Here is a 26,193-nt window from a genome sequence, read left to right on the forward strand (position 1 = left end):
ACCTAATGGCTGCTGGGGATATTCAACGTGTACAATCGTATATAAAGACTTGAATGCTCAAATTACATGTTTTGTTGATTTTCTAAGTGAAAATAAAAATGACCTTTTAGTGCGCAATTTCTATTTATTAACATATAAAAGAACATAAAATAGTGCTAGAACTTTTGCACAGGCCACTTTCTATGTTTATTTTTCTTCTAATATGTTAAATACAGCAAATAAACAGTAATTATGCACTAAAATGTGAGGAAGTAGAGGATGTGGTAACTTATTTTCACTTAGAAGATCAAGAAAAACATCATTTGACCAGGGCGCCCAAACTTTTGTATATGACTGTATGCGCGTTTCAAGCAGTACATCAGATTTACCCCAGCTGTAGTCTTTCAGCCAAGACATGTTTGGTGTCTTTAGTAGATGTTTGTTTCTTTAGTTTTGCATTGGAATATAACTTAAAAATGTATAACTTAAAACACCTTCCTGTTTCCATGACTATTACTGGTTTGAGCTATACAACATACTTAGCTACATTAGCCTCAGAGCTCCTGTGCAAAACTAAATAAACAAACTCTGGAAACTTGGAATGAGTCAGAAATTGTAAAAAACTGTAATAGTAATGAAAGATGAAATGAAAATGAATATTAAATTAGGATTTTGAAAATGCATATTAGCTTCTCACTAATGTTATACTTTCTGATATTTAGGAACCATGAGATATCTGAACTTTTAGAGCGCATGAGAGCCTGTGTGTTTTGGTCAGCGTTTCTTGTCTGGAAGGAAACAGAAAGACTACTGCAGCCAGCTATAGACTACTGTACTCCTGACAAAAACCATTGAAGAAAAGCAGCAATAAACAAGAAGCTCAAGCTCGTTTTACACTCTACTCATGTACATTTAATGGAACAAAACTTTGAGAGTCATTTACCGATCTTGTCGCCAATTCTTCACAAACTGGATGTTGAGAGTTAAAGGTACAAGGTTATGATGTGGGGTCAGCAACATGCATAAATGCCCTGTTGTGGCTCCACAGCAGAATTAGATTTGTAGGTAAAAATAAAAAGTAAAATAAATCTCTGCTGATCGTTCAACACAGTTTAACAATAAATGGTCTTAAATGCTGGAGTTAATGTATAACGGCTAATTCACCCTTTAACCCTGAAGGTTTGCGCGCAGACTGCTGGTCACTATAGCAGCGCAGACAACAATCAAGCCTAGCTAGTCGTTAATGAAAAACAAAGAGAAAGATTTAAGATGAACATTGATAATTTGGAGAGACGAATGGACTTATTTGCATTTATAATCACTCCAGCTGGTTTCCTGATACGTTTAATCTGCAACGAGAAACTGTCAAACACTAAAAAGTCGCAAAGCTGTAGTCAGCTTCCCGTTTGCCAGCTTCTCATTTGAATTTTCTCATTCCACCTTAAATGGCAGAGCAGTTTCATTCTAGTGCCTCAGGCACCATTTAAGGTGGAACGGGGAAATTATATGAGATCTTGCAGAATGAAAAGCTGAAGTGGAGGCACATTTTGCAAGAAACTGTTCTACTTTTGAGGAAAACTTTCCTGCCGGAGATGTGAGAAAGAGGCTATAGCTGAGCTGAAGCTTAAAGCAGAGCAAAATAAGTCTGTATTATATGTATGTATATTATATTTTTAGCCCATACTAGGACATTAGGACATACTGAGACATATTTACAGCCAAGATGGCAAAATGGACATAAAATGCTCTCAAGGTGGTTTGATTTTTTTGAAAGGACACACTGGCTCTTCTTAACATTTGGGTTGCCGATCTCTGGACTAATATAATAACATTAGCTAAGATTAAAACTTATTATTTGTCTGTTCAAATTAAAGACTGTTGCTTGGCTGCCTTCCTCAGCGTAAATCTCAAGCTATGTGTATCCTATTATGGAATTTGGTCTCTGTTTAATATGCTGTAGTACAGTAATAGTAAGATGCTGAATGGTATCCACCAGACACGTCCGGTGTGCAGTAGCCTTACAAATTCAAACGTCAGATTTGACTGAAATGCCCATCCCTACACCAACATGCAACAGCAGCTGGTGCATAATGTATAATGACTTATGTCTGAATACCTGTGGATTGAATGGTGCCTGTGGAGACCGTCTTTGCTGGTGATGCCAGGGGCACCAGCCCTGAGCGCTGGCATTCAAGATAGTGCTGTGCGCCCGCTGCTTCAGTCTTTCTGTTTCTGTACTCCCCACCATCTCTCTCTGTTCCTGTATCTTCTTCTCCCTCTACCTCCCTGTTTACAGCTTTAATTCTGCCTTTGTGTTTCTCTCCTTTTCTGGCTCCTTCTCTCTCTCTTTGTCTCTTTCTCTCTTTGTGTAAATGCCCTGTGTTTCTGACCAGCAGTAGGAGCGTGAGCTGTCTTTTGTTGTCCCTCCCGAGTGAAGCGATTAAAGGGGAAGGAGCCTGGAGAAAAGAGAACGGCTTGGCAAAGACAATTATTTGGAAAAGCAAAAGTAGAATGCACATAAGAACAGGGCATGAGTATTTAAAGGGATAAAAAACTGACAGAGAGGGAAGGGAGGGAGGGAAGGAGGGAGGGAGGGAGAGGAACAAAGAGAAGAGGCAGTAGGAAAAACATGAATAGCATAAGAAAGAAAGAAAGAAAGAAAGAAAGAAAGAAAGAAAGAAAAGAAAGAAAAGAAGAATAGAGGATGTAAGAATGACAGAGAGAGAGAAAGATAGGAGACAAAGACAGAGTACAAGAAAGAAAGAAACAAACAAACAAACACAGAAAAGGGGAGGAAGAATGGTACACAAGAAAGAGAAATAGAGAGAGAAAAAACAGGAAATGGAAGAAAAAGGGAGGAAGAAAGGAATGAAGGGGAAGAGAGGGTGAGAGTGAGAAAGACAAATAGAGTGGGCAGAGAGAAAGAAGGGAGAAGGAGCAAAGAGAGAAAAAGATAGGAGAGGAAGAAAGAGGACTAGAGAGGTGAAAGAAAAAAAGAAAGAAAAAAAGGGGAGAGGAAGGAAGAGGAAAATAGGAGAAAAAATGATAAAGAGAGGGAAAAGAGGAATAGAAGGGAAAAAACAGGAAAAGAAACTAAAGGAGAGGAGGAAAGGAATGAAAAGGAAGAGAGTGAGAGAGGGAGAGAGAGAGCAATAAAAGGAAGAAGAATAGAGTGGGCAGAGAGAGAGAGAGAAAGAAAGGAGAAGGAGCAAAGAGAGAGAGAGAAAAAGATAGGAGGGGAAGAAAGGACTAGAGAGAAGAAAGAAATAAAGAAAGGAAAAGAGGGGTAAGAATGGTAAAGAGAGGGGGAAAGAGGAATAGAGACAGAAAAAAACAGGAAAAGAAAGAAAAGAGGAGGAAGAAAGGAATGGAGTGGGAAGAGAGGGAGAGAGCGATAAAAGGAAGAAGAATAGACTGGGCAGAGAGAAAGAAGGGAGAAGGAGCAAAGAGAGAAAAAGATAGGAGAGGAAGAAAAGGACTAGAAAGAAAGAAAGAACAAAAGAGGAGAAGAAGAACAAGGAAAAGAGGGGTAAGAATGGTAATGAGAGAAAAAAGGGAGAGAGAGAGGAAAAGGGGGCAAAAAGAGAGAAGGAAGAGGAAAAAAGAGGAATAGAGAGGGAAAAAATAAATAGAAAAGGAAGAAAGAGGAATGGAGGGGAAAAGAGTGTGTGTGTGTGTGAGAGAGAGATGAGAGAGAGAGAGAGATAAAAGGAAGAGGAATTGAGTGGCAGAGAAAGAAAGGAAAGGGAGAAAGAGGATTGTCGGGAAGAGGTGGAGAGAGAATGGAGAGGGAAAAAGGGATAAATGGGGAAAAGAAAGAGAAAACTGCAAAAATGATATCTTGTTAAGTGACATTATCTTAAATTCAGTCAATATATCTGATATCTATAATCCTTACATTATCTATAATCCTTACGCTTTTTATAAGCTTATTTATCTTATTTCTGGACATTTTTACTTGTTTTAAGTTTTAAGTTAAGTTAATCTTATTGTATTGACAGATAACTTAGCTTAAAATGAGTAAATATATCTCCCAAAATAGTGAGATAATCCTCTGTTAAAGAAGTTAAATAATCTTATCTTGAGCTTAAATCAACCATATTTAAGATAATTTCACTGACAAGAAATGATTTTTTTGCAGCGAAGACTGGATATGTTACTTCTGGATACTTTGCCTCAAGGGGATAGAGAAAAAATGGAGAGGAAAAAGGGAAATAGAGGGGGAAAGACAGAGAGAATGGAGAAAGAAGAGGAAGAAATAGAGGGGAAAAGAAAGAGAGTGAGAAGAAAAGGAGTAGAGGGGGAAAGACAGAGAAGGGAGAAAAAGGAGGAAGAAATAGAGGAGGAAAGAATAAGAGGAAAAAGAGAAATAGAAGGGGAAAGAGAAGCGAGAAAGAGGAGAAAGAAATAGAGGGGGAAAGAAAGAGTGAGAGGAAAAAGAGAAATAGAAGGGAAAGACAGAAAAAAGGGAGAAAGAGGAGGAAGAAAGAAAGAGAGTGAGAGAAAAAAGGAGGAATAGAGGGGGAAAAAGAGAGAGAAAGGACAAAGAGGAGGAAGAAATAGAGGAAGAAAGTGAGAGGAAAAAGAAATAGAAGGGGAAAGAGAGAGAAGAGAGAAAGAGGAGGAAGAAATAGAGGAAAAAAGAAAGAGAGGGAGAGGGAAAGGAGAAATAGAAGGGGAAAGACAGAAAATGGAGAGGAGAAAGAGGAATAGAGAGAGAGACAGGGAGAGAAGGCAGAGGAGAAAGAGGACTAGACAGGGAGCATAAAGCGAGAGAGAGCAAGAGGGGTATAAAAAGGGAAACAGGCGAGAGAGAGAGAGAGAGAGAGAGAGAGAGAGAGAGAGAGAGAGAGAGAGAGAGAGAGAGAGAGAGAGAGAGAGAGAGAGAGAGAGAGAGAGAGAGAGATGCTCCTGGCTACAGAGTCATATATGATTCAGTGTGCCTGAGGGCTCCTGGAGAGATGTGAGAGTGTGTGTTCACTCCCCCCGTCTGCCTGTGTTATACAGCGTGTGTATGTGTGTGTGTGCGCACAAGTGTTTGTATTCTGTGAGTGTGAGAGTGTGCATGTGTGTGTGCGCCTGTCTGAGTGTGTATGTGCGTGATATAAGAGCGTGTGTCCGTGTTCAGTGTCCGGCAGAGTGAGTGTACCGCGGCTGGCGGACTGTTGGCACGCACGCCTGAGAGATTAGCAGATTTACTCTAATGTGCATATCATGCGTTCTGTGCTTCTGTTTCATTCCCTTGAGCTCTTCAGCTCCACTGTTTTACTCAACTAAACCCGTCTCACCCGGCAACCAATTAGAGGCCACTTCTTCTGAATCATGTTTCTGTGACAGACCCGGCATCGTTCTCCTTGTGGAAGCGAGCCATTTGGACACTCATCGAAACATTTCCACGGATATCATTAGCGCATGAATCAGGGCCGTTATTTTGTTTCTCAGATTTCATGATCTTCATCAGCCACGTATTGTCAGCACCCGTGTTTATGTATCTGAGGGTCAAGTCATTGTCCGAGTACCCAGACGGGAACTGTGTTTTTGTTTTAAGTGACAGGTGTGTGCTGGGTGTTTCGTGATGTGGTGCGGATTAGCCCAGGTTAACAGCAGGGCCGGAGGGCTGTGCCAGCCAGCCGCTAACCCTGCACCCTCCCCTCCTCCCCCTCTCCGCACGCTGCCCGCTAACTGGCGCCTCTGTTTCCATGGTTACCCGCAGCAAGTTGCCAAGCGAGGACGGCTCGGTTTCGAGCGACGGCTCTGGGAAGCTGAACACGGGAAGGAGCTCCACGGCGCACAGAACTACAGGCCAAAAGAACAACAAGGAGGAGACTCACACAAGGAATGGTGAGAGACAGACAGACGGACAGATGGACAGATATGGAATGTGGGAGGGGGGGAGACACAGTGTCTTTTCCGAAATAATCCACTAGCTTTATAAAGTGGATTTAAGCCCACATCACAATGCATTGTACAAGCATGTTTTCTGCTTCCTCAAATGTACTTGATCAGCCAACACATGAAGTTACCTGGATTATGCAGCCACCAGTTAGCACTGTGCAAACTTGCACACCTAAATCTTCACACACTTGCATAAAATTGAATCAAGTTGCTGAAAGGAAGCTCTGATCAGAATGAAAAATGTAACCATTGCTGCATCCATTGTAAACTTGCCTACTCACCTCCTACAGCAGTTCTGCAGAGTCTCTACAGTGAGATTTTTCATTTAAAGATAAGAAAAAAACTTTTTCATGATGTACCTTGAATGCGGGAGGAACCTACGGTGCTCCGCTGGTGACATCCTGTATAAATAAAAATAATGCGTGGCCACAACTTAGTAAGGCGTGGGAACAAGATAATTAAGTTGTGGCCATGACTTAGTAAGGCGTGGTAACGAGATCCTAATGCATGGCCACAACTTAGTAAAGCATGGGAACGAGATCCGAATGCATGGCCATGGCTTAGTAAGGCATGATCTCATTCTCACGCCAGTTATCTCATTGCCACACTTTACTAAGCCGTGGCCATGTCACCAGCAGGGATCCATAGGAACCTTTGAAAAACTGCAACTGCTTTTGGGGGTGGACTTTTAGGACAGAGCTGTTTTACAGTGTCTTTTTTATCATTAGCTGGACTGCAGAAGAAAGGCAGATGCTAATGTTACTGCTACGATGCTAAATATCTTGTGACTGTAGCAACGGCCTTCAAATCACTCACATAGAGGAGAGACTTCATTACTCCATATGACAGAAATGACCTGCCAGATGAGAACAACCAGCTAAAAAATAAAGTTAGCAAGGTAACTAACTAGCTATTGAGTTACATTACCTCAGTTTGCCTTTTTTTCCCTGCCTAAAATAAAGAAAAATTGTCTCCCGTGTTCATTTTGTGGACACTATAAAGATAAAATTACTGTTTCCTTCAGGATTTTGTTCAATGACCGAGGTGCACTAATGCTAGCTTGGCTGTATGGATTAGCTTGTAGATCAGCGGATAGGCTAGCGGTTAGCAGTTGGCTGGTCACCACAGGGATTCCCAATGATTGTGTGATGTATTTGAATTCTGGGTATTGTAGTGAGAGAAAATTGATGACCAAAAATGTAAAATCAACATAAAATCGTGACTTCTTTCAAACTGACAAGGCTGAGGGATACAGAAATATCTTTTTATCATTAGCTGGTAAATGCATAAGCAAGACAGATAGCTTAGCTAACATTACTGCTAGGAAGCTGAATATCTTATGACTGTAGCAACGGCCTTCAGACCATCTTCACAGAGGAGAGACCAGATTACACAAACCACAGAAATGTTTTCAGATGAGGACAACCAGCTAAAAAATTAAGTTAGGAAGGTAGCTAGCTGTCCAGCTACTTTACCACCATTTGGCTTCTTTTCTCTGCCTAAAATGCTAAGAAAATTGTCTCTTGTGTCCATTTTGTGGACTATAAAGATAAAATTATTATTATTTCCTTCAAGATTTTGTTTAATGACCGAGGTGCACTAATGCTAGCTTGGTTGTATGGATTAGCCTGTAGATCAGCGGATAGGCTAGCAGTTAGCAGTTGGCTGGTGACCCCACAGGGATTCTCAATGATTGTGTGATGTATTTGCATTCTGGGTATTATATTGAGAGAAAATTGATGACCAAAAATGTAAAATCAACATAAAATCCTGACTTCTGCCAAACCAGGCTGAGGGATACAATACTGAGCTACAGAGTACTCCAAATAACATGACAAATAGCATATTAGCCTATAGGCGATAGCTACCTGTAGATTTAATCCTGAATGCCCCTTTGAATAATTTCAAGTAGATTGTTTATGTGGTTTCTGATGCATAAACTCAAAACAAGTGCATTGCATAGTTAAAAACAGTAATAGCAGCCATCTAGAAGCATAATTTCCTCCATACTTTGTCAGTTTTTATAGATAACAGTATCATACAGTGTCAGAAACCACATAAGCAAGTCTATTTGAAAGTACTTAACAACTTGACACGATTTGAGACAAGTGTGGGATTACAGCATGTAGTTAATGTGCACAATGCTAATTAGTGATCTGTAAGCTTTCAATACTTGTTAGCTACATTAGTCTCGTAGCTCGTAGCTCTCATAGACTTAAACATGTCTTGTCTGATCAAACTATATTTGGGCTTAGATGAAAATTGTATAAACATGATTACTCATGGAACTATTGCTTCAAAAATGCTACTGGCAATGATGATAAATGCCTGATTCTGGGCAAAAGCCAAAGCAGTGAATACGTATCACTGCTTTAAGGAATTGATGCCCTTTGTCATCTGCTTATGTAAGGCTTTATAGATGTTCAGGTCTTATAAAAGCTTTATTCGGGGCATTGTCACTCTGTCATTCCCCATACGGGCCATCTAAGAAGTAAATATATCAAAATATACAGAATATTACTGTCAAAACAGCAGCTGGATGTGTTCCAGCGAACATAGCTGCCAAGAGAAGCTCCCGAAGGGAGTTGGTGGTCCACACGTGCTGTACAGTTGTGAAGATAAGGGGAAAAGTCGGATGTATAACTGCCTACTGTGTTTTACTCTTTGTTCTGTCAGGGGATAATAGGTTTCGGGCAGCATCTGATGAGGTCTGTGCTGCTGACCTTTTACCCTCAGCCTTCATGGCATTTGTGCTGTGGTCAGCTTGGTTCTGGCTGTGAGTAAGTGTTATTTGTCTCTGCAGAGCATTACGACTCTCTGACCGGCTCCCTGAGGCTCATCACCATCAAGCCCATGGCCGCACCCCTCAACTACTCCTACCCCGACTCGTCCAATCACAGCCAAGACTCTGTCATGCTCAACGGAGAGGTAGGCCTGCTGTAGAGCATGAAATATTTATCCAAACCCAACAGGACTAAACTGTTCATGTCGTAGCCTGGACAATAGGGCAATGTAATCAGATATTGAAAATGATTGACAGGTAATCTGATGATGATGCTTCAAAGGTGCTAGTCACCTTGTTGGGTAATGCATTTAATATACATGTAAAGTTTTATTCCCTTTTACTATTAAAACTATAGATTATTACAGGACGTTAATCAGCTGTTAGGCTACAGCATATTTTCCACGGTCTCTGCTGTGGGTTTCCCAAAGTGCACCACACCATCTGAAGAAAATTGTGAGCAGTTTCCATATAGCCTGAGCACCTCTGCTATGACAATGGAAGATACCTTTTTTTAATTATGGAAAGCGTGTTAATGTGGCTTTGTAACTCAGTTGTGCCTGTTTAGCAGCCTGAAGACCACAAGAGCTACTAGCATACTTTCATGTGCCTCAGTTCACTACACATCAACCCACACCAGCAGAACCTCACACATGCTTGTGAGTTTTAAAACAGTTATTAAATATTTTATTATTTTATATGTGATTGTTATTCTAGATTCACATTAAACCAGTTAATGTTAAGAGCATATAAACTAAGGATAGCATATAAATTGAAGTCTAAGGTTCAGCAGATTTGTTAGCATTTGCAGGGGGCTGGGGAGATCGATATAACCGATAATCCTGAATTTTTAACAAGAAACGGTTTTACTAATTATTTTCAGGTACCACCCAGGCTTTTTTCGGAGGTTGGTCAGGTTCAGATATCTTACATTTGTGGTGATTTCAGACACTTTTTTCAGTGTGACTTAAAAGTTTATTTTGTTACAGAGGAGGCAAAACAGCAAATGTAGTGTTAGGAGAATCAAACCTCAGTCTAGTGCATGGAGGGCACCAGTGTTACTCACTACACTATTCCAACCATGTTCAAATTTCTCGTAGCCCACCCCCCTTTCTTCAGTGAACTTTTGGTGATTTTTTTTTCCTAGTCCTGTTTTATTTTTTTTTATTTTCTTATTTTCGTTCTATTCTTCCACCCTAATTTTATCATTTTGTTTTTAAGCTGCCAAGCTATAGTCACTCAACGTCCACTGAGGTCTACAAGGTCAGCTTGATAAAACACATTAGCCCGTGTAAAGCTTATGTAAAGCGAGTAAAAGCTTTTGGCATGTTGTTCAAAGGCATTGATTGGTGGAGCCAGTCAGCAGCCTGTCCACGTTGCCCACCCTCACACACATGCACACATACACAAACACACAGACACACACACTAACAGCAGGCCATGTAGGAGGAGAACAGAGTGAAGGACACAGCACCTCCACACTTTTATTCCCCGCGGGTTCACCCCAACACCACATGTGTAATATAAATGTATAGGGGGGTGAACAGAGTGAAGACGCTGAACATGGGTTATTTTATATGTGCTTCACAGAAAATAAGCAAAGGCCAAGGAATCTGGGTTTGAAATAATAATAAATCGCATCATTTTTTCTTTTGGTAAACATTGAAAATGGGTCCCACATACCCAACACCACACAAGCGTTATGCAACACTATTATTAGGAATGTAAAGTAGGAGTGGAAACCATTTAAAGGGACAGTCAGACAAGAAAAAAAACCTTCTGATTACACATCAGACGGTGGGAGGAAGGTGCCGACAGGTTTTTTTCTGCTGTGAGACGGGTCAAACTGGGGCAGCTTGTTTTCAGGCTCTCTATGTGTTCAGTTCCAAATTTGAGGCCCGATTAAAGCTTTAGCCTATTGTCGCCATGGTAACAGGGCTGCCTGACCTTAGGGGTTTGGCTTTTTAAAGTTGATTCATTTATACCTGCATCAAGCGCTTGTCAGAAACAACCAAATCCGTTTACACAAGCCCAATCCCGTCTCATGGGCAGCTGCCTCGATGAGGCTGGCACCAAAGTGCACTGCTGCTTTCCAGCTACAAGCGACCTCAAATGGATTGATTGGCCTGAAAATGCTTTTGTGGATTCTGTCCATTTCTAGCCGTGTTAGCGTTTTTGGCTGAGCTCTCCATTAGTGCTGGCTCTGTGTGTCTGCAGGTGAACATGGGGCTGAAGCAGAAGTCTGATATCGAGCACTACCGGAACAAGCTGCGGCTGAAGGCCAAGAGGAAGGGCTACAGCGACGGCCTGGTGAGCGGAAGTAGCGGCAGCGCAGGAGGCCACCGGCACAGCCACCGAGAGCGGCTGAGGAGAGAGAACGCCTCTCTGGACCTGGAGGACGCTTTAGGGCCCGTGGAGGACAGGAACCCCTCCACTTACGTCAAATACAGGAGGAGGTAGGAGGACGATCAGGCACTGGGGGATGAGTTATTAGTCATCCTGCTTCAGAATATTCAGACAGTGAGAGAGATGACCTAGAGGCATCAAGGACATCAGATGAAAAGTGGTGGCTGAAGAACATGCAAATCTGTTGAATTTTTTCAAAGTCACCATCTCCTGTCTGTGTCTTTTGATTTTATTTAATCTCCTATGTTAGTCGCTGGATTACGCAGGTGTGAAACAATAGTGATACACTATATGCCCACAAAAAAACCCTACGTTCCTTTAATGAGTTAATTCAGATACTTAAAGGTGAACACATTGCTGACACAGCTGTTCAGTTGCCACACATAGCTTGTATAATCTCCATAGAAAAGCATTGAGCAATAGAATGCAGCCACACATGTGCCTAAGGAAACCATGCCCAATGCCAAGTGTCAGCTAGAGGGGTATAATGCCCCCAGTACTGGGCTGTGGATCAGTGTGATGGAGCTCCATTCAATACCTTTGAGATGAGCTGGTGATTCAGAACATCAGTACCTGTCCTCACAAATGCTCTTATGGCACCATGCAATCAAATCCTTGCAGCAATGTTCCAACATCTAGTGTACAGCCTTTCCAGAAGTGTACTGCTACTGTAGCAAAGGGGGGACAAGCTCCCTTTGATACCCTTGGTTCATTAGATGAGCAGGTGTCTACAAATGTTTAAACATTTAGTGCAGAGTTTTGCTGTGGAAGATGAGAGGTGTGCAATGTTTTGTTTGCAGTGAGAGCCAGAGGGAGCCAGCATACTGGAGCAGACAGTCTCTGAACACCCCGAGTCCTGTGGAGACTGAGCTGGACTTGCTGGTCATGAGGGAGCGCTCCAGGAGGGGCATCCGCAACAGCGGCTACGATGTGAGTCCTAATATACCAGCAACTTTACTCCATTAACCCTTCAGATTTTTCAAACCCGCTGGCTTATTTCCTCCTGTATTAGCAAACTTAAATTATTATTGGCAGTTTTCTTAGTCATGGTCAGAGTCCGAATTGTGGCAGAGGTCTTATGGGTACCCCTGGAGGAAAGTCTGACTATGAAGTGACCTATGTATTGATACATACTATTTTCACAGTACAACAATACATTTTTGTGAGGTTTACCCCTGTAGTTTTTTCACTAATGTTACTAGGCAGGACTCCTTTAACTTCATATCTGTATCATTATAAATGTACACCCAACGCACTACGGTACATGCCCAAAAATTCGAAACCATTGGTTTTTATGAAGGTGTGCACATGACTGCCAACATTTGCCGTTGGCGTGCAGTGGGCACTGCGATTGCCAGCACTGTTTAGTTTCTCTGTACGCTGCAGCCGCTTATTTTTGCTGTTACTGCACTAAATTAACTGCGTAACAACCTGTTTATTTCACCCAAAGTCTTATTATTCAGTAACTACAGGGACTTCAGTGCAAACTAATGAAGCTATTCTTAGATTATAGTAGTGTGTAATAAACTTTGGGCCCACCGGCAGGCCCCTGGCTTGTTAAGGGGTTAAACCTAGAATTTGATTACAAAAAGCAATAGTAGGTTACTCGACAAGATGCTGTGTAACTTCATGGGAGTTGAAAGAAGCATGTGCTAGCTTGGCACCGTGTGATGGAGGAGACTAAATAGGGCCATGACCAAAATGGGGGAAAAATTGGATAAAAATAAAAAAAAATGTTTTCCTCCTATAAAATGACCATTTTGGTGATATGAAGTTTTATTATGACAGTGACAGTACATTAAAAGTCATATCGGAATTGCTGTGTTTAGTTGTACTGTATGTATCGTGCAGCCCTAATGCCACTGAGTTGTTGAATGTTGAATATCTCTGCAGAGAACTCACTGCGGGCACGTTTTAATGCACAATTACTGCTTATTTGCTGAACTGAAAATATTGGGAGAATTAATCGTGCAAAAGGTTTTGGCACATTTTATATTTTACATTATATTTTTTTCAATATAGTGCACTCTCAAACTGTCACTGGGGCAGTACCCCTCTTGTCACTGGGGTGGTACCTTTGAGGGTACATCTCAGTACCTTTAGTCAGGGAACATAACTGTACAATAATCCACTGAAATGATATTTTCTAAGTTGTACTGACTCCACACACCCCTGTCTCGTTTTCAGACCTTTTATTTTATTGTTCTGTTTTAAAACATTTGGTTATGAAAAGGTACAAATACGTACTTTTCACCTGGAAAAACTTATTTTTATTTAATGGTGAATGAAAAATGTACCTGCACAGAACATATTTATTTCTACACTCAGCTAATAAATAGAAATTGTGCAGAAAAATTTAAGTGTATAAAAAGTTAGGTGTAAATTTAACTGCATTTAAGTGTGTTCTCTATAGAGGATGTCTAAACTCATTTGCACAACAAAACATGTAATTTAACCAGGGTGTTTTGCATATGACTGTATGTAAGTAGCTATGGCTACTGCAGTGTCCAGATAAATTGGCTGCTTGCTGACCAACATGCTTTCCTCTGCCAGCAAAGGATCCTTGGCTTTTTTGCAGTTGAAAAGAAAATTAAGGTTACTTCAAAGGCTAAGTAGCGTCTTTACTGACACTGCACCAACACAGTAAACCTGAAGTTCTGTATTACACAGATCCTTTTTTTGGTGGTCTTTCATGGAGGTCAGACTGTATGAAGACCCCCATCTCTGGCTCTGCAGTACTTTTTGGTGCGTGCGGTCCACGTGGCTCAGAATGCGGGGGTCTGCTCGGGAAAGATACGGCTCTTTCATTCCCTGCTCTCTGTAATCGCTGGCGTCTGCTTGGAGGCTGAGGCAAAGGCGATTACCTTTCAGCCCATTTTAAACTGCAGTGACGGAGAGCAGAGCTCAAAGCGCATTCAGAGCAAATGCTGTCTCTTACTCTGACGTTCGGGCCGTCCCACCGCAGCGCCCGCCACAGTCTCGGCCAGCATGAAGATGATTACAGTCTATTCAGAGATTCAGATGTGGAATTCGATATCAGTTAATAGCCATAAATGTGCTGAGCTTTTAACTTGCAAATTGGGTAGATCTGCTGTGTGTGTATGTGTAGGACTTTGTTTATGGGAGTTTGTGTGAGAGTAAATCTGTGTGTGAGACATTAAAAGTGTGTTGCGTCTTAGTAAATTTACCGTGTGTGTGTGTGTGTGTGTGTATGCGTGCGTGTGTGTTTGCCAGCTTGAAGCTTTAAATGTGTTAGCTGAGGCATGTATGCAAATCTATGTTTTTAATTTATGATCACGTGTCATCTTTTCTACTTTATATGTGTTTATGATTTACAGTTGCAGGAGTGTTTTATGTGCGTGTATGTGTTTGTAATTGCAGTGCAGTTTGAGCTAATAGCAGAGCTGTGGACTCAGGTCACATGACTTGGACTAAATCAATAAAGGGTTGTGAGGATTTTGACTTGAATACCAATGACTCGACCTTGACTTGAACACCAGTGACATCAGTTTCATGCCCATGCAGACCCTTAAGTATATTTGATATAGGCCCCTAACAGTAACTTCAATCAAACACTGTCATAATGCTTTGCGTATTAATAAGCTTTCGCTCTTTCTATTTGAAGGATTTGAATGGCTTCTGCAGTTAAAACAAAATTCAAAATGCTTCCTTTTCTATAAAATTTATTCATCGTGGCCATTTTAGTTTCTGTTTTCATCTGAAATGAATTCAGACTAGCTGTTGTTTTGAGTTTATGTTTAGCCTGTTAGTGTCATTGTCATGTTTCAGTTGAAAACGTAGTATATTTGCCTGACCCCCCATTTAAATCGCTTGCCAGGATGGGCAGCTCTGGTAGTCAGCTATTTTTTATTTGTATCGACCAGCCAAAGAAATTATACTGGGGGGTTGAAAAGGGATAAAAAAACTACCAAACATAATAAAAAAAGTTTTTTATTGTTAGGTTTACTAGTACTTTGAAAATTATTTATTTCCTCTTATGTGTAGTTGCACGATGGTGTAAACCATTGTGTCTGTTATGATTATCCATGTGTCATAGAATTAGAAATTTTAGAAGGGTAATAAATTAAAAAAAGTGTTAATTTAACATAATACCAATATATAAATATCTCTACCTCCAAAATGGTAACTTTACAGGAGAAGGAAAAAACATACTTTTCTTTTAATGTAAGTCAATGGAACCAGACTATTTCCCAAGTCATTCTGGACTGTTTCTTTTGGTCGGTTCATCATGAAATTTACACACAATGTAAAGGGCAAACTGAAAAATGACAAAAATGGAGATATGAGGTTTTGTCCCGACAACAGCGATATACTACTAATATGCTATTTTTATTTATATTACTGTTACCATCATTTTTGGTGCTCACTGTTGACTTGTTTAGAACCCCAGACTTCATTTAGACTTACCTGGACTGACGTGGGACAGGGCTTGGGACTTAAGTGTCAAGTCTTGCTTACATGCAGCTCAGTGACGTGTTCGCACCTCTGGCTGACAGAGTGCTGTGCATGTGCGTGCGCGCATGTATTTATGTGCGTGCTTTTGTGTTGTGTGCGCGTGTATGTGTATGTCTTCACCAGGCCGAACCAGAACCCTTTGAAGAAACCGACGTGGACCGCCTCATGAGCTCTCTGGGTTTCGGTGGCAGCCACCAGGTCAAAGGTCACTCAGATTCGTCCACCCTGAGCTCCCAGCCCTCCATCGATGAGGTGCGACAGCAGATGCACCTCCTGCTGGACAACGCCTTCGGCCTGGCCTCCGCCGAGCCGTCCACGGGCGGCCGCCACCACCACCACCACCCCCACTCCCACAGCCCCTACAACCCCAGCCAGAGTAGCCCCTACTCGGACGGAGTGACCAGCGCCCCGGGCACCATGGACCACCCAGCTGGAGCTCTGCAGCGTGGCTCCTCCTTTGAGCCAGACATGCACCAGTGTAGCCTCCCCAAACCCGTGAGTCCCATTTTTCTCTCCCTTCACTTATACTCTTACAATAGATGTGTTAAAAACAAACTGTTATTGAACTTAACTGGAGAAATCTGTGTTTAATTAAAGACAGTCTATTTAGTAGTATCGTTAATTAGGGCTGTGAAACATGCTAATAATGTGTTAGCGTGATCAATTATTAACGCTGCTAATAATCAATGTGTTTTCCTAATATGACCCTTCAGGCCGTTCGTAGTAGTGCAGGCTGAAGCCCAGCTGGATTGTGCTGTATGTTCTATGATAGAATTTGGGATTGTAGTCCTCTCATTCAAATACATCTATAAAGTGTCTTTAAAAGTGATACCATCAGTATCTTTAGCTGACCACACTGGACAGTGCTCATGGGAGAACTATGGATAATTATCCAACAGCAAACTACATAAACAACAGTAAAGAAGAGATACATTCTCTTTTAGAGGCTCCACTGTATCAAGAATCCACATGGTGTATGAATGAGAGTAAAAGTGAGACACTATAATCAAGAGATGGAAAACATTGAATGTATATATGATACATTCCTATGCCAAAGTTTGGGCATCTCTGGACATGTTTGTTGATTTTCTGAGTGAAGAAAATGTAACACATCCTCTACCAAGAACACAATAACTACTTTGCGTGATCTGCGCAAATTCATGGCACATTTTTATATATTTTTTTATTTTTCCCAATGTGTTCAACTCAAATAAACAGAAAGCGTGCACTAACAAAAATGCCATATTTAAGTTTGTTTACTGTAGAGGATGTGTTAACTTAGTTACACTTGTAAACATGTAATTTGTATTTAAACTTTTGCATATGGTCGCTGTCCAAAGAAAAACAAGTATCTTCAAAATAGTAACTTTACAGGAGAAGGCAAAAACGCTCTTATGCTGCAAAAAATAGTGTTCTTGTCAAATAAAATGATCTTAAATCTACTATATACTGTACGATATGTCCAGTATTTCTCCTGTTGAGATTGTTGTAAGCTACTTTAAGATTATTATTTAACTTATTCCCGAACATTTTCACTTGTTTTAAGTAATATTAAGGAAACTTATTTCACTTCATTGGAAGATAATTTTGCTTGTTTTAAGAAATGTGCTTGAAACATGCAAAATTATCTGCCACTGTAGTGATATACTTTTACTTAATAAAATTACTTAAAACAAAGTAAAAAATGCTTGGAAATAAGTTAAATATTCTTATTACTTATCACAACCATCTAAAAATATGAAATATTAGATATATAGACTAGATTTAAGATAATTTTACTTGATAATTTACTATTTTTTGCAGTGTATCTTTTAACATAAGTTAATGTAATGAGATTTTATTCCAAGTGATTTTGGAGCATTTCTATTGGTCCATTCATTATAAAATGTTCACACAAGATAAAGGACAGCGGATGCGTTGAAATGTTCAGGTGTGTTGAAATGATGTAGAAAAATGAAAAAACGATAAGAATAGAGATGCATGGTTTTCTTTGGACAGTGACGATATGACTGTATATATGACATCTATATAGACTGCTTAGTTGGAACATGCAGTTGCTGTGGCTGTCCGGGTGTTGGTGATGAAAATTAGAAATGGTGTTTACTGTGTTTACACAATGAAAATAATTTTATTGATTTATTGAAAGTAATAAATCCTGACATTCCACTCATATAGCTATGATCACATAGCTATGATATGCCAACAATTGCCTCATATAGATTGACATCTACCTTTAATGTAGAAGAAAGCAGGCCCGTTAAGTGGGCTTAGTTACATCCTGAAATGCGTGCCGTTAAAAATAAACACACGCTGGTAATGTTGACCTGGGAACAAGCCTGAAGCACAGGCTCCATTAAGAGATGTAAACATTTCATTATGCTAATTCCTATAGTGCACTAGAGATGGAGGGAGTTGATTGGTTGTTGTTGTTTATGTGATTGCTTTACAGGGCTTCAGGTTTACCCAGCTGCCTGATATGGGTTTAGGCTCACCGCCCCCTCTTATAACCCCCAGAGCTGGAGCGCCCCCTGGAACCTCACTAAGGTGGTAAGAACAGAAAAACAAACATGCATATATACTCACATACTCACAACTGCCCATTGGCTTCTACAATAAGTGTGATTTGTTGGTTTTGGGTGTTTTTTAACAGAGAAATACTTCAAAATAATTGTCTCTGTTAAACCACAGTATTACACAAGCGGCATATAGCTAGTATTCCTTTAAATGGCTTCTTCTGGCATCTTTAAAACAGTGATGCGTTGGTGGTTTCAGCATTAGCATTCATCTCTGTGCATATTCATACGTGTTGTTCCTGAGATGGCTGTGGCTGGCATGTATAAAAAGATGTTTTTGCACAGCAGACGGAGCTGTTGACTGCATTGAGGTGTTTTTATGCAGCTTTGCGGCTCTGTTAGGCCGGTTTGCGTGTGCTTTGTCTGCCCCCTGGTGGTCATACAGCAGAATGGCAACAGCACTTGTTTTCCCTTCATGTCTCTGTCATTGCAGCTCGACACCAGACATGAGTCTGAAGCCCCGCGTCTCCGAGGCCTCGGAGATGAGTCAGCACAACGGCACCCCCTACCTGCCAATAAACCGTGCTCCTTTCCCAGCAGTGACTGTGGACCAGTCCATGTCAAGCTACTCAGGTCAGGCTCTTAACGCTAATATAATGTAGGTGTCAGTGTGGGCATTAGAAATAAGGGACATGCCAGTGTTTTAGTCAAAATAGAAATAAATGGCTTTAGTTCATGGGGTCAGATTATATTAGAGAATATTTGGAAAAGAATGTCCACTGAGAGAGCCAAAACAGATATATTAGCTCGCTCACTGCTTAAAAGTATCGGAGTAATACTTAAATTAAAAGGATGCTCTGGCCTAAGACTAGAGATTTAATATGTTTGTGTCGTGTTACTGCGGTGTTCTGTAGGGCACCATCGTCAGTTTGACAGAATTCACAGTTATAAACCATTTTCATGCTTCTGTTCATCAATTTTATATGCAACAAATACAAATACATCATACATTGGGAATCCCTGAGGTGTCAACCAATCCTGACTGTTAATCTAGTTCCTTCCACCTTTCTTCCACGTTCAGGATACTTCATAAGAATGGGGTTTTCCTAGCCTTTAAACTGGAAAATATTTCTCTAGAGACTACTGCAGCACACGGTGGGATATGAGTAGGCATGTTTACAACAGATGTAGAGATGGTTAGTTTTTTCATTTTGGCTGGAGTGTACCTTTAAGTTAAAAACGTTATATAAGGGATGTCCGGGGAAAAAAAGCTTGAGTTCCCACTGAAATATTTGAATCCTGTACATTAGATTTGCAGTGCATTCTTATTTAAATATAATTACCTAATAGACCACCCTGATAGCAAGAGGACAGTGGACCACTGTTGGCCCACTGGTGGCAAAACTGGCGGCCCATTAACATTTTCTGGGCGGCCCACCGCTGGTTAAGCAGAGTATTACACAAAATTCCACTTATCATCGCTCATTTTCCACTCACAGTCCAATTTACTTAGTTTTCCTTCCTTTCTTTCTTTAGTTATACTTTGTAAATCAGTTTTAATAGATTAATCATTTTAATCCAGGACAGCAAAAACATTTTCTATAAAATCATTTTATATCAGGCCTAGTCATTATTTTTCTCTCTGTCAGTTGTTCATAATATTTGTCTTTGTCCTTGTGTTTTCCAAAGTAAGAGTCTCTGTGCATTTAAAATCTGTTTGAGGAGATTAAAAACTAGTTACAGCTTGTATGCAGGACAGTAATCTAGGTGGTCCAAGGGTGGACCAGAAGTGGCAAACAGCCAGTGGGGCACCGACCTTATCAAGCCAATGGACCGATATGTGCTCGCTGACTGGGAATTTGCAATTGCCCCCTTAGTTAATGTTGCTATGTCCGTCAAGCGTTCAGCTCAGGCTGCATGGTAGAATCCGTAACACGTACTAACAGAATAAAAATTTCAGTAGCACGAAGGACACCTTGAGAAAAATTTCATTATTCAAAAATAATGTGGCTTACCTAGATGCAGACATTCAGTGTTCAGAGTCAAGACTGGACACATTATCATAACAAGCAAAAATCCAGTTTCAGTGGGTTCTGAGTGTGAAATAATTCATTAAAATAATAACAGGCGTGTGTTATATAACTGCTGTTTGTAAGGGTTAATTCAGTTGATGGATCTCCTTAGGAAACCCAATGACAGCCGTGTATGCCATATCAGCCAACCGGCCCGGCTACTCTGACTACTTTGTCCTATCACCGCCATCCTCCTACCGTAGCCCCTCGTGGATGTCCTACCCTCCGGAGCCGGATGACCTGCCCCGCCAGTGGAATGACACGGTAAAGTCAAACCCCACTCGGCTCGACAGCCACAGCAGTCTAACTCATCTGGTTCATCACGCATTTACTTTCCCATTCTGCCCTTAAGATATTCACTTCCAAGTTTAAGCTCTTCTCTGGGCTCAAGGCTCCTGTTGTTTTTTCCTCAAGGTTAACTGTAGAACAAGATGAATAGCATAGATTTTGCTTGGCATTGGCTGCAGAATTTTAGATTAATTTGATGCATTTTTCTTGTCTCAAACTACAACTGTGTGTGTGTGTTATATTTCTAGAACCCGTGTCATTTGGAGACCATCTGCTGAAATGAATGAATCTCGGGGGTTGAGTGGAAACAGCAATTCACCTGGGTACAGTAAATTTTCTTTTTTTTTTTAAATTGTTCGGTCTAGTGGCAGTAGAGCTGCTCTTTTTTCCTGTAAAAGTCTAGAGGTAATACTTCTGTTTTGATGTACTGTTTATTGTACTAAATTTTGCATAGCTCAATCATTAAGATTGAAGTCATTCAGAGTGGTTTGATATGAAATATTCTGTTTTATAGAAACTTGCAGAGTCAGAATTGTTCACAGTGGTGGTGACAGGAACCAGACGTCTGAAGTGTGTAATGCCTCTAAAAGCTCCTTCACAGAATTTTTTCACATTAAATTGTTATGGTAATGCTGACTGATGCCATTTAAGGATAGTTTTGAGATAAAGATTTGGACTCAAATGTATTTTTAAAGTACATTAGTGGTGCAGTGATCTGTAAGGAAGGTTTTCCTTGAAGAAAACATTTTTTTTTCCAGATTAACCACTATTTTACCATCATCAACATTACCTAAACAACTCAGAAGACACATGTAGGTTTACTGGTCATTTTGGATAGTAAATAAAATGGTTATATTTGTGTTGTAGACACCATGACCCCTGGGTCCCATCGCCACCACTGTAAAGAAATAAAATGTGATATGTTTCCCTGCAATGAACCATTTCACGTCAAACCACGTTAAATGACTTTATTTCTCGACTATTGAGTTACGCAGATTTTTAAATTTTATTTATTTATAAATACATAATTACATGACTGATTACCTAGTGAGATATGCAGTGAATTACATTTACAGAGAGTTTACATTGAGTATCCATTTGCATTTTTTTTTAATTTTCTGTTTATTTTGATGCCAAAAATATATATTCTTTCTTTCTGCAAAACTAGTCCATTTACACAAAAACAAATCAAGTTCAAATCATAATAAAATCTCTGTATGTTTACTTACAAACAAAAATGTGGTATGGAATGAAAGTGTACAATCTGCACTTTCAGCAGAATGAGTTGCACATAAGAAATTAATTCATTTTAATTCATTAATTCAAATTGCAAGTTTCTGCAATGTATAGCAAATTGTGTAGCAAATTCTAATGCTGTATTTACATGCTGGTGAAAAAAAATAGATGTTCCATGCCTCATAGCGGTACACCACTGAAACGTTGCCATGGTCACAGCACTGATGCATTGAAGTAAACATTTGCTTTAACATTTTGACAGAGCCCATTTTAGTGTTTATAGTAAAAGAGCACTGTAAGTACCAAATTTGCCAAAAACTGACAAAAGTGATGTTCTTTAAATTATTTTTTACTTTGGCAATGGGTCGAACTACATACTCTTCTCTATTGGAAATGGAATCTGACTTTTAGCAGTCTTGGGTTGGCTGCAACTGGATCTTCAAATTCAGATGATATGGTAGAATTGAAGGCTTAGGGCAATGGTAGATAGCAACAGTTGCTGAGCAGTGATTGGAGGGCTGGAAAATAAGGTGGAGCTTTGTGGAAAGTGTGATGATTTCATTGCCCATAATACAATGACAACACTTACAGAAAACAAACCACATTTCATTATTTTAAAAAATGCAGGTTAAGAAATATTCCATGCCCCTTTGGTGGGTAGAACTGTGATTAATCTGAGTAGGCCCAGGTCCACCCAGGCCCATGTGTTGCTATGCCCTTGACGGCTGAAGGCAAACATTGGGAAAGCTGTAATCTTAAAGGAATGTTCTACAGGCCTCTGCCGGCAGAATTTTCCATCGCTGCTCCACTGAAAACAATGGAAATCACAGTTTTCTGTTGACTGCTTTCTACCAATATGTAAACACAGCATCACACTGTGTCCTGACAACAAGCATCACAAGCGAGCATCAATGACTAAACCAGAACGCTTGTATGATAATCAGTGCTGCTGTCTACAGCAGCTATGAGCAGCAGACTGCGATGTAGTGCGATGCAACACGGTGGTTTTGATGGACGCCCCATTTCAGTTTTTGACGTTGCTCTGCCATTCCACACCATGGATGAGGAGAAGCTCATCTAAAAAGTGGAGAAAAGGAGGGATGTTTACAACCCTTTCAGTTCATATTATAAAGATGTTAAGAGAAAGGCAACAATTTGGAATTTACAGGAGTTGGCGAAGTCTGAGGTAGTTTGTTTTGTGTCACTGATTGATAAAGATAGTTAGCTAAGTACACTTAGGAGATACAAGTTAGCAGATACAACTGAGCTGCCCAAAACTGCAGCATAGCTAGGATACATTTTAGTTGAAGTCTCAAGCTTTTCTGATAGATCTGTTTGTTTACATTTTGATTTAACATGCAAACCTAACGTTCCACTGTGGACATCCAGAAGGCTTTTCAACACGAGTCGATACTACTTTTGAACACTCTCTTGCTTTTAGGACATGAATAAGGAACATCAGAAAGAGAACACACTGTTACTTATCTGATCTGTTGAGTGGTGCTAATGTATTTACCCAGAAATCTTTAGACCAAATATTAAACGTTTGTTGACATTTCATGAGTTTGACATCTGTTTAAAACAAGCCTTTGGTTTCTTGTGTGCTTTTGCAGGGTTTGTACAGTAGATGAAAATGCCCCGAATACCACAGCAGCCCTACCCCATCCTGGCTCTTTGGTCTAAAGGGCCACTCCAGCCGAGTAGGCCCAAAAGGTTCCAAAGGGCCTGAAAGGCCAGAAGGGCCCAAAAGGCCCTGACCAGACACGACCAGGCCCATCAATCACAGTCTCAGCCTCCATCCTGGACAGGATGCAGAGCCCACCATTAGCCAACGCTCTCCTGAGAGGATGTTCTCTCAGCCTCCTCCACTGACCTAGAAAGGCCATTTCAGTGGCCAAACTTTTTTCTTGAAGCTTTTTTCGATCTTCTCACAGAAACGAGGCCGGTGGGATTTTACGTGTGTGTGTTTTAAACATCAGCTTACTTAAAGTAGAAAACAGTTTTTTTTTTGTTCCGTCTTGAGCTATCCCGGTTTCACTGATGCCTCTCTGTGTCTTTTGCTCTTTTCTGTTGCTTTTTTATTGACAAGGTTAATATTGCAGGCATATCGCAGGTGATTCTTTTGTGCACTCTATGTATGGCTTACGTAAAAAAAAGACCTTGGTGTAAAAGAGACTGAGCATCTGAGCAGAAATGACATGTTGTACTGTATCTAATGTAGTCATGACGTTTTTCAGCAGCTTACAGAATAGCGCATTCTTTTTGCTTCTGCTAAAACTTAACCTAATTTACGCTTTTTTAAAAAAATTGTCCAATAACAAATCGGATAGTTTCACAAGTTTGAGGAGCGTAACGTAGCCAGATGTGGTCAGAAAAGTTACAGATGACACAAATCCCAAACATCATTAACTATTACTATAGAAGACTAGTGGTGGAGTATGTGAGGGCTAGAATTTTTTATTTTCATTTATTTTCCTCTTCATTTCTTTCCACAAGTAGATAAAGTATCACCAAAACAACATATCTATTTTATTGCCTTATTTTTGATAGGTACAAAAATTTATATATCAGACAGTATCAAAAACTACATAATATATCTGCTGAAATATACAGCATAAGCCAAAAACTGTAAAAAAAATAAAAAAATAATAATAATAATAAAAAGACTCAAAATTGACAAATTGATTTTAGAATATATCTATATATATTGGTTTCTCTCAGATCCTAAAGGAAGTGACTATAATTGCAGCAGGTTTTCAGTATGAAAATGACAGCAAATGTTTCATTATACTGAATTTACGTTTGATGAATAGAATGCAATGTTACAAAAGCTACTTTTGGCATGTATTCCTAGAAGAATGGTTCTAATGCATGTGAAACACAAGGGCTTGTATGAAAGGAGACGTAAATGGTATGGTGGCTACAGAGGTTCTGTTGTAATAATAAGCAGTGATATCCACAACATCATTTCCAGTAATTACCCTTCTTTGATTTTTTTCTCAGTATACCATTTTCTATTCATTTTATATGGAGAACACTGAGCAGGATGACAGTGCATCCGACTGGCATTGCAAAACGTCATATTATTATCGTTTGGTTCTATTCATAAGTTTTCAAAAAATGTAACAGCATTATTTGGTGTTTTAAGACAATAAGATTTTACATTTTTGTTGAAATTGAAGAACTTTGTCCTCTCAATTGAATTAGTTGGTGCTGGGGAAGTGCAAAGGTCTCAACCGTCGTTCAAGTGTCGTTTTTGCTTTGTACAATATTTTCCGTTACTATTTTTATATTAATTCACTCAGCATTTTTTGGACCATCTACAGAGGCGACATTCAGAAGAAGCGGTTGCCAATGTAAAATATTGTGCTTAAAATACAGTATGTGTTAAAAAAAGAGGCCTCATCGTGAAGCTATGTGAAAAAAATTGTGTAATATTCTCTATATGTGTAAATTCACATCATAATGCTAAGATGTCAACCTAATTCCTTATTATCTGACTCCATAACTGCCAGTTGTACAGTATATTTTCACTTACTATTAAAAAAAACCCTACATTTGTTTTGAAGGTACTACTGATTCAACACCTGGTTATTTTCCTAATCTGTGAGACGCATTTTTCTTAGCTGTTTTTTTTGTTTGTGTGAAATGATCATGCTTGTAATAACCCTGATTTAACTTTTTTTTTTTGGTGATTTACACATTGAATCAAATCTAATAAAGACTAAGACACATTTGATCATCTGAAAATATGAAGATATTTTGTATGTATTGTATTTAAAAGGGAGGTGAATTGTTTAGCAATCAGTGGCAAACCGTAACCAATGTGGCCTTCAGTTTGGGCCTTCAGTTTGCGGGCAGTCGTGGGCTGGAGGTTAGGGATCCAGCCTTGTAACCGGAAGGTCACTGGTTCGACCCCCTGAGCCGACAGTATGTGACTACGGTGCCCTTAACTGCTCCCTAAGCGCTGCAGAGAGGGCTGCTCACTGCCCCCAGTGTGTGTGTTCACTAGTGTGTATGTGGTGTTTCACTGCACGGATGGGTAAAATGCAGAGGTGAAATTTCCCCATTGTGGGACTAATAAGGGTCACTTAATCTTAAATGTCAAAACTTGCTCACAAAACTGAACCATAATGCTCATTAGCACCCCTACTGGATTTCTAGTAGTATGTTGGCCAGGCATATGCATAAATAGGCCCCTGGGTGGGATTTAGGCCCTGACCTTTTGCTTTCAGACGGTAGTGTTCAGTATTTTCATATGGCCATTCTTCAAGATTGATTTAAGCGATTCTCAGATCTAGTAGGCCAGCTTGAGTTTCACAAACCTCAGTGCTCTTTGGTGCCCTCTCTGATGCAGTACTGACCGCCCAGGAGATTTTTCCTCTGTTAACTCCAACCTGATGTGGATGCACAGATCAACACAGTGTTGGAAATCTGGCTGATAATAACTTTAAGAAAGCCTTACATAGAGACAGAGGGAACAATCAACCGTGAATTGGTATCGGCCAGTTTTTAGCCCAAATATGCGATTAGCGGTCAGCTGATA

The 26,193-nt window shown here is 40.1% G+C and overlaps 1 protein-coding gene across 1 annotated transcript in view; it reads left to right on the plus strand.

Annotated features, from left to right (window-relative positions):
- Nucleotides 1-25,397, plus strand: part of kiaa1549la (KIAA1549-like a) — a 97,560-nt gene extending 72,163 nt beyond the window's left edge. The window contains 10 exon segments of the mRNA XM_036568117.1: nucleotides 5,693-5,820; nucleotides 8,678-8,802; nucleotides 10,874-11,112; nucleotides 11,863-11,992; nucleotides 15,662-16,033; nucleotides 17,988-18,085; nucleotides 18,545-18,684; nucleotides 20,236-20,387; nucleotides 20,660-20,734; nucleotides 23,261-25,397. Coding sequence (XP_036424010.1) covers nucleotides 5,693-5,820; nucleotides 8,678-8,802; nucleotides 10,874-11,112; nucleotides 11,863-11,992; nucleotides 15,662-16,033; nucleotides 17,988-18,085; nucleotides 18,545-18,684; nucleotides 20,236-20,387; nucleotides 20,660-20,689 — 1,414 coding nt within the window. The 3' untranslated portion in view covers nucleotides 20,690-20,734; nucleotides 23,261-25,397.
- Nucleotides 25,398-26,193: the final 796 nt, after the last annotated feature.

This window comes from Colossoma macropomum, unplaced genomic scaffold (genome assembly GCF_904425465.1).
Source record: "Colossoma macropomum unplaced genomic scaffold, Colossoma_macropomum, whole genome shotgun sequence".
Classification (NCBI taxonomy): domain Eukaryota; kingdom Metazoa; phylum Chordata; class Actinopteri; order Characiformes; family Serrasalmidae; genus Colossoma; species Colossoma macropomum.